Here is a 16,547-nt window from a genome sequence, read left to right as displayed (position 1 = left end):
CAGATCTTCAACTCTACTACAAAGCAATAGTAACAAAAACAGCATGGTATTGGTACCAAAATAGAAAGGTAGATCAATGGTACAGAATAGAGGACACGGACACAAACCCAAATAAATACAATTTTCTCATACTAGACAAAGGGGCCAAAAATATGCAATGGAGAAAAGATAGCCTCTTCAACAAATGGTGCTGGGAGAATTGGAAATCCATATGCAACAGAATGAAACTAAACCCATATCTCTCACCATGCACAAAACTCAACTCAAAATGGACTAAGGACCTTGGAATCAGACCAAAGACCCTGCAAATTATAGAAGAAAAAGTAGGTCCAGATCTTCAACATGTCGGCTTAGGACCAGACTTCCTCAACAGGACTCCCATAGCACAAGAAATAAAAGCAAGAATCAATAACTGGGATAGATTCAAACTAAAAAGCTTTCTCTCAGCAAAAGAAACTATCATCAATGTGAAGAAAGAGCCTACAGAGTGGGAGAAAATCTTTGCCAATCATACTTCAGATGGAGCACTAATCTCCAGAATCTATAAAGAACTCAAAAAACTCTACTCCAAGAATACAAATAATGCAGTCGACAAATGGGCTAAGGAAATGAATAGACACTTCACAGAAGAAGATCTACAAGCAATCAACAAACATATGGAAAAATGTTCAACATCTCTAGCAAAAAGAGAAATCCAAATCAAAACCACCCTAAGATTCCATCTCACCCCAGTTAGAATGGCGATTATCAAGAACACAAGCAACAACAGATGTTGGCGAGGATGTGGGGAAAAAGGTACACTCATACATTGCTGGTGGGGCTGCAAATTAGTGCAGCCACTCTGGAAAGCAGTATGGAGATTCCTTAGAAAACTTGCAATGGAACCATCATTTGACCCAGCTATCCCACTCCTTGGCCTATACCCAAAGGACTTAAAATCAGCATGCTACAGGGATACAGCCACATCAATGTTCATAGCTGCTCAATTCACAATAGCCAGATTGTGGAACCAACCTAGATGCCCTTCAATTGATGAATGGATAAAGAAACTGTGGTATATATATACAATGGAATATTACTCAGCCATAAAGAATGATAAAATTACGGCATTTGCAGGCAAATGGATGAAATTGGAGAATATCATGCTAAGTGAGATAAGCCAATCTCAAAAAACCGAAGGTCGAATGATATCGCTAATAAGTGGATGAGGACACATAAAGGGGCGAGGGAAGGGTTAGTGTTACAGTTAGAGTTAGGGTTAGGGAGGGGGGCAAGAATGGAGGAAGGAAGGACTGTATAGAGGGAAAAGAGGGATGGGAAGGGTGGGGGGAAGGAAAAAAATAACAGAATGAATCAAACAACATTACCCTATGTAAATTTATGATTACACAAATGGTATGCCTTTACGCCATGTACAAACAGAGAAACAACATGTATCCCATTTGTTTACAATAAAAAATAGGCAAAAATAAATAAATAAAATAAAATAAAATAAATATATATTAATTTAAAATTTATATTAATTAAAAATAAATGAGTGGAAGGTTGACTACTAGAGTAGAAGATGATGAGGGGTAAGTGAAGGGAAAGGGAGGAATTAGGTTCTGAAATAGTGTAAAAAACATTCATGTTTCCTAATATCAATATGAACCCAACTATTATATATACATTTAATGCAATACAAAAGCCAAAGAATGGCATTGGGCAACCTGGATATCCATTTGTAGAAGAACAAAATGAGATCTCTAATTCACACCTGTAGAAGACGACACAAAATGTATAGAACACCTAGACATAAGAACATATTTAACGCAACTGCTGGCAGGAAATCTACAGGAAACACCTTAGCATATAGGCACAGAATACACTTTATGAAGAGGAATAATACAGCTAAGGAAATAATAGCAAGAGGGAGATTAACTGATGTATAACAAATAAAATATTCTGCAGAGCCCAGAACACAAGTAACAGAGTGTATAGCATGAAAGAAGAACCAAGCCACTTACTCCTTGACAGATGATTACTAGATTAAATATATAAAAACTAAAAAAAAAAAAAAAAAAAAAAAAAAAAAATTCAGCACTGGAAAGACAAACAACCCTTTTAACCAATGGCAAATGAACAGAGAGTTAACTAAAGAAAAGTTATAATCAGTCGACTATTATGTGAAAAAAGATTCAATGTCTTTTGCCAAAGGGACATGCAAGCAAAAATTATGTTGAGATTCCATCTTACCCAATTCTGCAAGCAATACTCAAGAATACACAAAGTAAACACTGATGAGGATCTGCCTAATAGGAATCTATCAGTACTCTTCATGAGGATGCATATTATTACTTCCACTACAGGAAGCAGAATGGAGGTTACTCTTCAAATTAAAAATAAAATTTCCCATGGCCTGGTTATACCACTGCCCACTAGTACTGAAAATAACACAGTCAGCATACAAACAATGGATTCTTATTGTGCCATGAAAGAAATGGTGCCATGTGCAGGGAAATGGATGGAAATGGATGGGATTGTGTTAAATAAGTCAGACTCTGAAGTAAACATGTCATATGTGAAAAAGGTCATCACGAAATGTGTAGGAAGACCATAAGTGGGAAGGGTGAGGAAAAAATTGGAATGAAGAGAAATGGTAAGGCTATATTTTGAGACTGACATTCATCAAACTAAGTTACACATGTATACAAGTATGACACAGAGAAACCCTCTGTCCTCTACAACAAATGTTGCACTGGTACGAAACTTTGACCCTATTAATTATTTTCAGTCAACAATTCCTTAGTGCTAAGATACAATATGTATTTCAAGTATCAATGAGAAGGGAAGTAAAGAAACTTTTTATTAAGTATCTAAAATATGTAGGCATATATTTCTATGTGTTTCTATACTGTATAATCATAAAATGACTTTGGTGATGTTATCTCACACCCTGCTTCCCAGTCACTCCACAATGTGAGGTGAATGATGGAAGACAAATTTTCACTCTGTGCAGAAGGTTCTCCTCTTACACATTTATGAATCTGGCTCCTTCCCTTCCTTTACATGTCAACTTAAATGTCACAGTTGAGATAAATTTCAATGATTCCAGAATTCCCCTCACAGACCTATCACCTCTGAATTATATATAAACTCTTCAAATATAAAAGAAGTGAGATTACATTTTCTTCCACTTCTTACTTATAATGAATTTTAAGTCTTTCAGGGGAATTGAGTACACACTTCTGCTATCCTTAAATCCACTAGTTTTGTTGGGTTGCCACTACATCCTTTGTCTTCACTCTCTTATTCAATCTAGATATTTACATTTGCTCTTTATAAAGAATACTTCCCGTTTTCCTCCCATCTCACCTTCAGGTTCAACTAACTACTCATTTAATTTTCATTCTAATTCTTTCCATCCACAATAAGGATACCTAAAAATTATTTACTCCCACCAACTTATACAAATCTCCATCCTGTACATATGTCTCTCTTGATACTGCACTTATTTTCTATTGTGATCTAGTAATGGCCTCATATTTCTTTTTAGGATCATTGCCATCATTATGAGGCCATGGAAACAATAAATTTAAAAAGGAGATGGAAACAAGTATTAAAAGACACCTTACCTTTGAGACAGGTGATGAAAAGGGAGCATCATACAAACTCTTTTCCTTGACACAGCTTATACTAGCAATTGAAACCATATGTTCTCTTTCACTCTCAGATATATTCTTGTCAAGCAAAGCTTGATGTTTTGGGTTCCCAAGGTCGCATTGTACTTTTATGGTAATCAAACAAACTAAAAAAAAAAAAAAAAAAAAAGAATGGATGAAATTCTCTATTATTTCAAGGTAATAAACAGCACAATTGGGGAGTCTTCAAAGAGATTACCATCATTCCTGGATTGCTGCAATTTTTCACACACTTCTCCTTTTCCTTCACAGACATACTAGGAGAGACAAAAAAAAAAATGAAAAGTGTAATGAGCAAGCATGAAATAACACTTTCACCTCAGTAGCACCTAGCTCATTTTCTCAAAAAGACCACATCTTAGTCTACAATGCAATACTTAGTACATACAAAAAATTAGAGATAATACCTTGCACTGCATCAGATTATAATGGAATGGTTTAGAAATCAACAACATAACAAAACAGAAACTACACTAACAACTCCAGATTAAATAATACACTACTAAATGGCCAATGGATAGCAGAAAATCAGGGATGAAAGTTTAAAATGATTAAATGTAAATGAGGATAGGGGCAAAACATATCCAAATCTCTGAGGCTCTCTTAAGGTGGTTCTAAGAGGAAAATTCATAGCACTCACCAGATTCATTAAAAGAATAGAAAGTCAACTAATAACCTAACATTATATCTCAAGGCCTTGGAATGAGAAAAACAAATCAACACTAAAAGTAGAACAAGACTGGAAATCACAGCAAACATCAATGAAACTGAAAGTTTCAAAACAATTGATAAAAAAATTGGTTATTAAAACAAACATGTACTTGATAAAACTTCAACCTAGATGAACCAAGAATGAAGGAAAAAAATCAAATTCCTACAATTTGTGAAGGAAAAGGAAATATCACCATAGAATAAAAGGAAATTCAGACGATAATCAGAAATATTTTTGAAAATTTATACTCCAATAAAATAGAAATCATGAAGACATTGATAATTTTCTAGAGAAAGATTACCTACCTATTCTGAGCCTTTCAGTCACAGAACATTTTAACACATCAATATCAAGCAATAAAATTGAACATATTTTCAAAAGTCTGCCAACAAAGAAAAACCCTCGACCCAATGGAATCTCAGACAAGTACAAATAGACAGTCAAAGAGGAACTAACATCAATCCTCCTCAAACAATTATATGAAAAATAAAAGGAGGGTAATTGTCCAAAGGCATTCTGTGAACCTAGTATCACCATGATTTGAAAACCAAACAAAGACACATCAGGAAAGAAAACTTCAGGCCAATAATCCTGAGAACATGAACACAAAAATTCTGAATAAACTACTGGGAAATTGATACCAAAACTTATTAAAATGATAGCACAACATGATCAAGTGGGTTTTTTCACAGGGATGCAAGGTTGGTACAACATACAAACATCAATAGATGTAATTCACCACATCAATACACATAAAAGACAAGAATCACATGATTATCTTATTAGATGCAGCAAAAGCATTTGAAAAGATAAAGATTCAAAACATAAGAAAACACAGAGATAGAAGGAATATATCTGAACATTGTAAAAGCTATTCATACTAGATCTAAGTCCAACATCATTCTTTTTGTTGTTGTTGTTCTCATTAGTTGTACATGACAGTAGAATGCATTTATACATTTTGATAGATCATACATAAATGGAGGGTAAGTTATCATTTTTCTAATTTTACACATTGTAGGCTCACATAGATCATGCAATCATATACGTACATGAGGTAAATAATGCCTGTTTCACTATTATGCTTCCTAAACCCATACCTCTTCCTCTTCCTTCACTCCCCTTTACCTAATATAAAGTAACTCTATTCTTTCCTCTCCACCCCACTAATGTGAATTAACATCTGCATATCAGGGAAAACTTTAGGCCCTTGGCTTTTTGCTTTTAGCTTATTTTGCACAGAATGATATAATTCATCTCCATACATTTCCATGAAAGACCAAAATCCTGTTCTTCTTTAAAGCTGAGTAATATTCCATTACACACACACTTGTGTGTTTGTGTGTATGTATGTAGTGTGTGTGTTTGTGTGCGTGTTATATAAAACACATTTTCTCTATGCATTCTTCTGTTGAAGGGCACCCTAGGTTTCTTCTATAATTTAGCTATTGTGAGTTGAGGTGCTATAAACATTGATGTGGCTGTGTCACTCAAGTATGCTGATTTTAAGCACTTTGGGTATAAGCCCAGTAGTGGAATAACTGGGTCAAATTCTGGTTCCATTCCAAAGTTTCTGAGGAATCTTCATGGTGCTTTCCATAATGTTGCACCAATTTGCTCTTCCACCAGCAGTACATGAGTTCCCTATACCTCATCCCTATTTGTTGTTGCTTATTTTCTTGATAATTGTCATTTGAAAGTAAAGCAGGAGGCACCACAACACCAGACCTCAAACTATAGTGCAGACCTATAGTGAAAAGAAAAAAAAAAAAAAACAGAATGGTATGGCCACCAAACAGGCCCACAGACCAATGGTACAGAATAGAAGACACACAGACAAACCCACATAAATAAAATTATCCCATACTAGACAAAGGTGCCAAAAACATTCATTGGAGGAAAGATAGCCTCTTCAACAAATGGTACTGGGAAAAAATTGAAAGCCATGTGTAACAAAATGAAATTAAACCTTTATCTCTCACCCTACATGAAACTCAACTCAAGGTTGATCAAAGTTTTAGACACTAGAACAGAGACCCTAAGACTACTAGAAGAAAAAATAGGCCCAATCTTCAACATGTTGGCCTAGGATCTGACTTCCTGAACAAGACCCCCAAAGGTATAAGAAGTTAAATCAAGAAACAATAAATGGGACATGTTCAAACTATAAAGATTCTTACCAGCAAAAGAAACAATCAATAATTTGAAAACAGAGAATACAGATGGAGAGAAGATCTTTACCACGTGCACCTCAGATGAAGCCTGAATCTCTAGGACATATACACAACACAAAAAAATAAATATCAACACCATTCCAAATGTAGAAAAAATGAAAGCATGCCTTCTTAAAACTAGAACAAGATAGGGATGCCATTAACCACTTCTGTTCAACTGAGTCCATGTCACTCTAGCCAGAGCTATTAGGCAAAAGAGAGTAAGAAAAGGGATACATACAGGAAAGAAGAGCTAAAACTAGGTCTGTTGGATGAGGACATGATTGCATACTTGAAAGACCCAAAAGCAATACACCAAAGAAAATTCTAGAACTCCTGAACAAATTTAGCAGTGTAGAGGCATACAAAATTAACACCCATAAATCAATTTTATAAGAGTAAACTGAACCAATTCATGGACAATAAGGCAACACTGCAGAAGGTTCTCAAAAGAATCCTACATAAAAAAAAAGATGAAAATAAGACGTGCATGTGAAAAATAAATATCACTAAAGTAGACAAGCAAATGTCAATAAGTAGTGACTCTAAATTTAAAAATAAAGTGAAAGGACATGAGGAAATACATCCCTGTCTACCCTTCACACTGAACGTAAATGGGCTTGATTCTTCATTAAAGGCATTAAGTGAAATAGTGAGTGAAAAAAATCAAGAGCCAACTGTATCTTGTCTGCAGGAAATAAACATCACAGGCAAAGAGACTCACAGAATGAAAGGCTGGAAAATGGTATTTCCTTAATATAAATGGAAGCCAAAAGGAAGGAGAGGTAGGTATTCTCATGTTTATCATGTAGACTCTCAATTCTCATGTAGACTTCAAGTCACAATTAGCCAGAGATGACAAAGAATAACACTATTGGTAAAAGGAATAGGCCAAAAACAATGTTTAATCACTGTAAACATTTACACCTTGAATATCAGTGCCCCACATTTAATGAAACAAAAACTACTGAAAGTAAAGTGACAGATTAGGCCATGTAACATAAGTATGAGTGACTTCAATATAGCACTCTCAACAATAACTATGACATCCAGACGAAAAGTCAACAGTCACTACGGAGTTCAACTTACTTTTGATCAAAAGGACTGTACAGATGTCTATGCAATACTTCCTCAGAGAACAGTAGAATAATCATTATTTTCATAGAATCTTCCCTAAAGCAGATTCTAATTAGGTCATAAAAGCTATTCTTAGCAAATACACAAAAGCAATAAAAGTAATTCCTTGCATAATATCAGATCACAGGAAAGAATATTTCAAACCCACACCATGAAAAACACAGAAACACCACAATCCCTTACACAGTGAGAAGTGTACATTTGCGAGAACAATGTGTCATCAAAGAAATTGGGGGAAGCATTAAAAGTTCCTTCAAATCAATTGAAAAGAGAAAAAAAACAGAATCTATGATTTACATTGTAAGCAGCACTAAGAAGGAATTTATAAATATGGTTACCTTACTTATAAGTCAGAGGAAACTCAAATAAATCACCTGTAGATGAATTTCAAGGACTCAGGGAAACAAGAACAAACCAATGCCAAACCCAGTAGAATGAAAGAAAGGATAAATAGTAGTGCCAAAATTTATGAACTAGAAAAACAATGACTAACACCAATGATAAATGAAACAAGGAGCTGGGTCTTTGAAAAGATAAACAAGATTAAGAATCCATGAACCAAACTAAACAAGGAAAAGAGAGAAAAGATACAAATGAATAAAGTTATAGACAAATAAAAAAGTGGATCTTATAATAGACACCACTCTGAAATCCAGCAGATCACCAGGGACTATATTGAAAAGTTAAATGCCAATAAGTGGGAAATACAAAGGCCTATTCAGATAAATTACATCATAAAAACTAGCAAATGGAAGGAAAATTGAAAATTTTCTAGACAGATATGATCTATAAAAATTGAATCAGGAGGAAAGAGGAAATTTAAAGAGAGCAAAAGCATACCATTGCACTGAAAGAGGAATGAAAAGCTTCCTACAAACAACAGCCCAGGACCACCCACATTCATGGGTGCATTTTGCCAGACATTCAAAAAGCCTCAGGCCAAGCCCCCTGGAGTGCCCTGGAGACAACGGCAGAGGCGATTTCATGTATCGCAAAGGCAAGTCGCAGATACAGACACTCATCTGATATAAAGCACACCGAGGAACAAGACCTGAGACTCCGGGTAGTGCTGCATAGACAGTGCCAGGAACAGCCCCAGGAGAGAGGGAAGATCTGTGGCTTCGAGAGGAAAACCGTAAGGCTGAACCTTGAAAAGATGCAGCCAGCACGGAGAAGGCTCTCCTTCCCCCATGGCCCTCCAGAGACATCCAGGCCCTGGTGCCTGGACAGGAAGGTCTTTGCAGAGGTGCCAAGTGGGGAATTTGCAGTGAGGAGGTCATACTGGGCTTTCTAGTGGGCACCCTGTGGTCACAGGGTCATGATGGCCAAGGCGGGAGGGCCAGAGACTCAAGGTGACTTGATGAGAAGCAGAGGTACCAGAAGCTGCTGCTGCTGGCTGTGAGGATGAAGGATGGAGCTGTGGGCCAGGCATGCAGATGGCCTCCAGTGTGAGGAGCAGCGAGGGACTCCTTCCTCCCTCAGCCTCCAAGGAGGGTGTGGGCGTACCTGCGTGTGGCACCGTCTGAAGGCCAAGCCTGTGGCAAGGCCAAGCCTGTGGCAAGGCCACAGCAGTGGGGCAAGCCAACCCCAAGGCACACTCAGCCTTTGCTCTTCCAAGTGGACACCATGTGGACATCCAACCCATGCACTGCCCTGGCCTCCCCAGTTGCCTCTGCTGTTGCAGACCTCTGTGCCCTTTGAACCTGGGCTAGATGGTCTGCTTCCAGCCGTGGCCACCCAGTCTCCACAACCCAGCTGTGTCCACACTGTTGCTTCTCTCTCCCAGGCCAAAGAGCTCAACCTAGACAGTGTCCCATGACATCCATTATGTATGTGTCCATGTTGCCATTTTTACACGTGTGTCCATGCTGGTGTGTGTTGTCTGAATTACTCCCTAGAGCTTTGCATATGGAAGATGAAGCTGGTTTTTTTGGTGCTGGGGATCAAACCCAGGGCCCAGCATATGCTGGCAAGCACTACGCCTTGAACTCCCCAAACCTTTTTATTTTATTTTGAGACAGGTCCTCACCAAGTTGCCCAGGCTGGCCTGGGACTTGCCATTCTCATGCCTAGGCCTTCTGAGTGGTTGGGATCACAGGCATAGCCACCACTGGTGGCTCACAGCTTTTAAACAAATCAATTAACTAGTGAAGTGTAAGCATCAATCCACCTACAATAAAATTATCCAGGAAGTTCAGGGCAAGGGATACTAGGTCAACATCAGTTAAAAATCCCTGAAAGGGGTTAGGGTTCAGAGTACACACTCAGGAATTTCTTCCAGAAGAGCCTCCCTCCTGGCACCTGTTCTCCTTCCCCGGCCCAGTGTCATCTGTGACCCTGTCTCTCTGGGTCCTTCTGTTGGGCCCTTTCCCTTGGGTCTCCTTCTGCATCTGCTTTGCAACTTTGCAGGGAGGTGGAGATGGTCATCTGTTCTGGGCACAGCCTGAACACCGGCAGGCAGAGAGGAAGAGCACCCTGCTCTCTAGCCAGTTGGGTGGTCGGCACCCCTGCTGCTCCCAGCCGTCCTGTGAGGAAAGCATCCGTTGCCCCTGTGCCCTCGAGGACACAGACCCAGAGGAGTCAGGCTACTTGCCCAGGTTCACACAGTGAAAGGAAGTTGCAGGATTCAGGCTAATCTTGTTCCTGTATCTGGGTTCTTGAGACTGCATACACTGCTCAGGTTCCCAGTCTAACTGGCAACGAAATGCATCTAGTGTGTAAAAATGCAGGAGAAGGAGAACCGTGAAGACTGCAGAATGATCATCAAAATTCAAGCACAGTGCTAACAGAGCATAGGTATTTTGAAAATAAAGACACAACAGCATGGATTCATAGCCAAATTCACAGATAAAACTCATCATGAAAAAAACAAAAAAGAAGATATTTTCAAATATGCTCACATAATACTTGACAACAATTTCAACATCGCATTTAAATGATCATACACCATCATAAAATTGGTTTAATTCTAAAATTGCAAGGACAAGTCAACACATGCAAACTAATAGATGTAGTACATCACACAGAGAATCACACACAAAACCTCATAATCATCGCAATCGATGTATAAAAAGCATTTGACAAAATACAAAGTTCCTTCATGAGAAAAGTCTTAAGAAGCCATTAACAGCAGGAACTTGTTATAGTATCACAAAGGCTTTGTATGGGTTTTGGCTTTGTATGCCAAACCCAAAGCCAGGCACATTTAATGGTGAAAAATCTACAGCATTTCCTCTAAAATCAGAAACAAGTAAAACATGTACATGCTCATCTCTCCTATACAAAATAGCACCTGAAATGTTAGTCAGAGCAATTAGACAAGGGAAGGATATACAAGGTAAGAAGTCAAATTATCCCTATTTACTGATTATCTGACACTCTTTGAAGGAAGATCCTATAGGCTATACCAGAAAAATTTTAAGATGTGATAAACAAATTTGGCAAAGTAGCAAAAAACAAAATCAACACGTATCGATAATATTTCTATACAACAAAAGCAATCCCACTGAAGGTTGGGTTTGGGCTCAGTGGTAGAGCAATAGACTGGCGTGTGTGAGGCACGAGGTTCAATTCTCAGTACCATATAAAAATAAAGGTATTCAATACATCTACAACTAAACAATTTAAAAGAATACAATCCTAATGAGAATGAAATCAGCATAAATGCCACTCACAATAGAAGTACCAAAAAACAAAACAAAACAAAACAAAAATACACAGGAAGAAAGCAAACCAAGTGGGTGATACAAATATCCAAGAAAAATTGCAGAATGATGAAAAAAAATTGAAAGATATAGAGAGGCCTCATATATTAATGAAAAGGCAACCTTAATATGGGGAAGATAGCCATGTACAGAAAGTGGTTCACAGATTTTATGCAATCCCTACCAAACCTCCAACGATATCATTCATGCAAGTGGAAAAATTATTCTGAAATCCATATGGATGAAAAACAGACTAAAAATACACAAAGGAAACCTGGGACAAAAGAGCAAAGCAGAAGGCATCACAATACTCAATTTCAAAGCATAAGACACAGCAATCATCAGGAAAACAGCAAGATACCAGTACTAAATCAGAAACACAAAACAGAATTGATGGAAGATACACAGAAGAACCCACCTGGCAGTCATATGATATTTGAACAAAAGTGCGAAAAACATATGCATGGGAAAAGTCAACTTTTTTTGATAAGTGCTGGCTGCAAAGGAAGTGATAAACAGCATTAATAGAGAATCCACAACATAGGATATTATTGTCCACTACTCCTCTGAGAGGGCATTAATAAAGAAGGTATATAGAACTCAAAATGCTTAACATCAAATACAATTAATCCAATTAATAAGAACTTGACAGACATACCTCAAGAGAAGAAACACACATGGTCAAATATACATGAAGAAAATGTTCAAAGTATCCAGTAGTCAAGGAAATGCAAATGAAAACTGCAGAGCTTTCTTCTCTTCACAGGAAGAATGGAAATCATCAAGAATATTCATAATAAATGTAGGTGAGGATGTGGAGGGAAAGTACAACCACACATTGTTGGTGGAACCACATATTAGTGCAAGCATTCTGGCAAGTCATATGGAAATTCCTCGAAAACTAGGAATGGAACCACCATATGATCTAGCAATTCCTATCCCGGGTACATATCCACAAGTTGTAAACTCAGCAGACCAACAGGGATACAATTACATCAATGTCTATAGCAACACAAATCAGAGTGGTCAAGACATATTGAAAGAATCATAAATTGGGTATACAAACAGAAAGAAGTGTAACTCTGTCTTAAGAAATGATATAATGCCATTTGCCAATAAAGGCATAGAACTGGAGACTATCTTACTAAATAAAATAAGTCATAAAAGAAAATTGAGATTTCAAATGTTTTCTCACATAAGCGGAATCTAAAGCAAACAAAGAGGACCAAGGTAGGGATGTATAAGATTAAGTTCCATGGGAGATTAATAAAATGGAAAGAGCTTCATGGAGAGGCAGGAGGGTTAAGGAAGGGGAGGGAATTTGAAGGAATTTGACAATATTATTCTTCATGTATGGAAATATATAATGGGGATATCCACCTTTTATATATATCTATGATTTAAAAATAAATCAATGAGTGGAAGATAGATCAGTACAGTAGAAGAAGGTGAGGAATGAGAGGTGAGGGAAAGGAACAGGAGGAACAGGATCTGAAATGGTATAAAAAAACATACATTTATGATTATATCAGTATGAACCTCACTATTATGTACACGTTTAATGCAATGTAGGAGCAAAAGCAAAGGTCTTGGGAAAGTGGATGGCATATGTAGAAGAATGGAAGTAGATCTCTATTTCTCCACATGAAGAAGACAATACAAAAGGGTTAACAAACCTAGAAATAAGAACAGAAACCTTCAACTATTTGCAGGAAATTTGGGAAAACATCTCAGCATATAGACATGGAAGATGGCTTTAGGAAGAAGAATATTAACTGCTGAGGAAGTAACAGCACAAAGAGATAAACAGGAGAGCATCAAAATAAAGCCTTCTGAAGAGCAAAGGAAACAACTAAAAGAGTGATGAGACAGTGTATACCACAGGAGACAATGTGTGCCAGTTAATTTTTGACACAGGATTAGCATACTAAATATATAAACAACTGAGGGAATTCAGCACTCGAAGGACAAACAACCCTTTTAATCAACGGCAAATGAACAGAGAGTTAACTAAAGGAAAGGTATAATCGGTCAACTCTTACATGAAAAGAGTCAATATCTTTTGCCATAAGGGACATGAAAATGAAAATTATGTTCAGATTCCATCTTACCTAATTCGACAAGCAATACTCAAGAATACACAAATTAACATTGATGAGGATCTGCCTAATAGGAATCTGTCAGTACTCTTCGTGAGGATGCATATTATTACTTCCACTACAGGAAGCAGAATGGAGGTTACTCTTCAAATTAAAAATAAAATTTCCCATGGCCTGGTTATACCACTGCCCACATACAGTCAGCATACAAACAATGGATTCTTATTGAGCCGTAGAAATGGTGCCATGTGCAGGGAAATGGAAGGAACTAGATGGGATTGTGTTAAACAAATAAGCTAGACTCAGAAGTAAACATGTCATGTGAAAATGGTCATCATGAAATGTGTAGGAAGATCATAAGTGGGAAGGGTGAGGAAAAAATCAGAAGGAAGGGGAAATGGTAAGGCTATATTTTGAGACTGACATTCATCAAACTAAGTTACACATGTATACGAGTATGACACAGAGAAACCCTCTATCCTTTATAACAAATATGCTGTGGTACAAAACTTTGACCCTCTTAATCATTTTCAGTCAACAATTACTTAGTGCTAGGATACAATATGTATTCCAAGTATCAATGAGAAGGGAAGTAAAGAAACTTTTTATTAAGTATCTAAATATAAAGGCATATATTTCTATCTGTTTTATACCATATGATCATAAAATGATGTTGGTGATGTTATCTCGCACCCTGCTTCCCAGTCACTTCACAATGTGAGGTGAATGATGGAAGATAAATTTTCATTCTGTGCAGAAGGTCCTCACCCTTATACATATATGAATCTGGCTCCTTCCCTTCCTTTACGTGTCAACTTAAATGTCATAGCTGGGATAAATTTCAATGATTCCAGAATTCCCCTCACAGACCTATCCACCTCCGAACTATATTTATAGAATCTTTAAATAAAAAAGAGGTGAGAAGTATATTTTCTTCCACTTCTTACTTATAATGAATTTTGAGTCTTTCAGGGGAATCGAGACCATACTTCTGCTATCCTTAACTCCACTATTTTTTTGGGTATCTATTACATCCTTTGTCTTTGCTCTCTTATTCAATCTACATATTTACATTTGCTCTTTATAAAGAATACTTCCCATTTTCCTCCCATCTCACCTTCAGGTTCAACTAACTACTCATTTAATTTTCACTCTAATTCATACCTTCCACAGTAAGGATACCCAAAATTTATTTACTCCCACCAACTTATACAAATCTCCATCCTCTACATATGCCTCTCTTGGTGCTGCACTTATTTTCTATTGTGATCTAGTAGGGGCCTCATATTTCTGTTTAGGATCACTGCCATCATTATGAGGATACGGGAGACAATAAATTTTAAAAAGGGACGGAAAACATGTATTAAAAGACACCTTACCTTTGGGAGAGGTGATGACAGGGGAGCATCACACAAGCTCTTTTCCTTGATATGGCTTTTACTATCAGTTGAAACCATATGTTCTCTTTCACTCTCAGCAATATTGTCAAGCAAGGTTCCACGTTTTGGGTTCTCAGAGTCACATATTACTTTTCGGTAATAAACAAAGTAAAAAAAGTAGATGAGACTCTCTATTATTTCAATGTAATAAACAATACAAATGGGGAGTCTTCAAAGAGATTACCATCATTCCTGGATTGCTGCAACTTTTCACACACTTCTCCTTTTCCTTCACAGACAAACTAGGAAAGAGAGAATAAACATAAAAACATTAATGAGCAACCATGAAATACACTTTCTCGTCAGCATCTCCCAGATCATTTTTTCAAAAAGACCACATCTTAGTCTACAATGCCATACTTAGTACAACAAAAACTTAGAGATAATTCCTTGCACTGCATCAGATTATAATGGAATGGTTTAGAAATCAACAACATAACAAAACATAGAAACTACACTAACAACTCTAGATTAAATAATGCACTCCCACATGGCCAATGCATAGTAGAAAATCAAAGATGAAAGTTTAAAATGTTTAAACATAAATGAGGATAGGGGCAAAACATATCCAAATCTCTCAAGACACTCTGAAGGTGGTTCTATGAGGAAGTTCATAGCACTCAATACATTCCTTCTTACCTCCATACCCTTCCTCTTCCTTCACTCCTATATACCTAATATAAAGTAATAATATTCTTTCCTCTCCACCCCCCTACTGTGAATCAACATCCGCATATCAGGGAAAACTTTAAGCCTTTGACTTTTTACTTTTAGCTTATTTCACATAAAATGATATTCTCCAGCTCCATCCATTTACCAGCAAATCCCAAAATTCTATTCTTATTAAAGCTGAGTAATACTGTACACGCACGAGTGTGTCTGTGTTTGTGTGTATGTATGTGTAGTGTGTATGTGTGTGTGTGTGTTTGTTTGTTATATAAAACACAATTTCTCTAGCCATTCATCTGTAGAGGGGCACCTAGTTTCGTTCCATAATTTAGCTATTGTGAGTTGAGTTACTATAAACATTGATGTGACTGTGTCACTCTAGTATGCTGATTTTAAGCACCAAGAGAATAAGCCCAGGAGTGGGATAACTGTGTCAAGTGCTGGTTCCATTTCAAGGTTTCTGAGGAATCTTCAGAGTGCTTTCCATAATGCTGCACCAATTTGCTTTTCCACCAGCAGGACCATAATTCTCCACATCCTTATCAACACGTGTTGTTGCCTGTATTCTTGATAACTGCCATTTAAAGTGAAGCATGTGGCACCACAGTACCGGAATTCAAACTATGCTATACCTATAGTGAAGGAAAAAAATATAAAAAACAGAATGGTGTGGGCACCAAATAGGCCCATAGACCAATGATACAGAATAGAAGACACATAAATAAAATGATCCCATACTAGACAAAGGTGCCAAAAACATTCACTGGAGGAAAGATAGCCTCTTCAACAAATGGTGCTGGGAAAAAATTGAAAGCCATATGTAACAAAATGAAGTTAAACCTTTATCTCTCACCCTTCATGAAACTCAACTCAAGGTTGATCAAAGTCTTAGAC

At 37.2% G+C, this 16,547-nt stretch overlaps 1 protein-coding gene across 1 annotated transcript in view; it reads right to left on the bottom strand.

Annotated features, from left to right (window-relative positions):
- Nucleotides 1-16,547, bottom strand: part of LOC306658963 (uncharacterized protein) — a gene marked incomplete at its 5' end in the record, with an annotated part of 142,810 nt that overhangs the window by 48,283 nt on the left and 77,980 nt on the right. The window contains 4 exons of the mRNA XM_079136235.1: nt 3,615-3,787; nt 3,880-3,937; nt 14,925-15,073; nt 15,169-15,226. Of these exons, the coding sequence (XP_078992361.1) occupies nt 3,615-3,787; nt 3,880-3,937; nt 14,925-15,073; nt 15,169-15,226 (438 nt within the window). The remainder of the gene's footprint in view (nt 1-3,614; nt 3,788-3,879; nt 3,938-14,924; nt 15,074-15,168; nt 15,227-16,547) is intronic.

This window comes from Sciurus vulgaris, assembly GCF_902686455.1.
Source record: "Sciurus vulgaris genome assembly, chromosome: 4".
NCBI classification, from domain to species: domain Eukaryota; kingdom Metazoa; phylum Chordata; class Mammalia; order Rodentia; family Sciuridae; genus Sciurus; species Sciurus vulgaris.
This window is presented reverse-complemented; position numbering and strand designations above follow the sequence as displayed.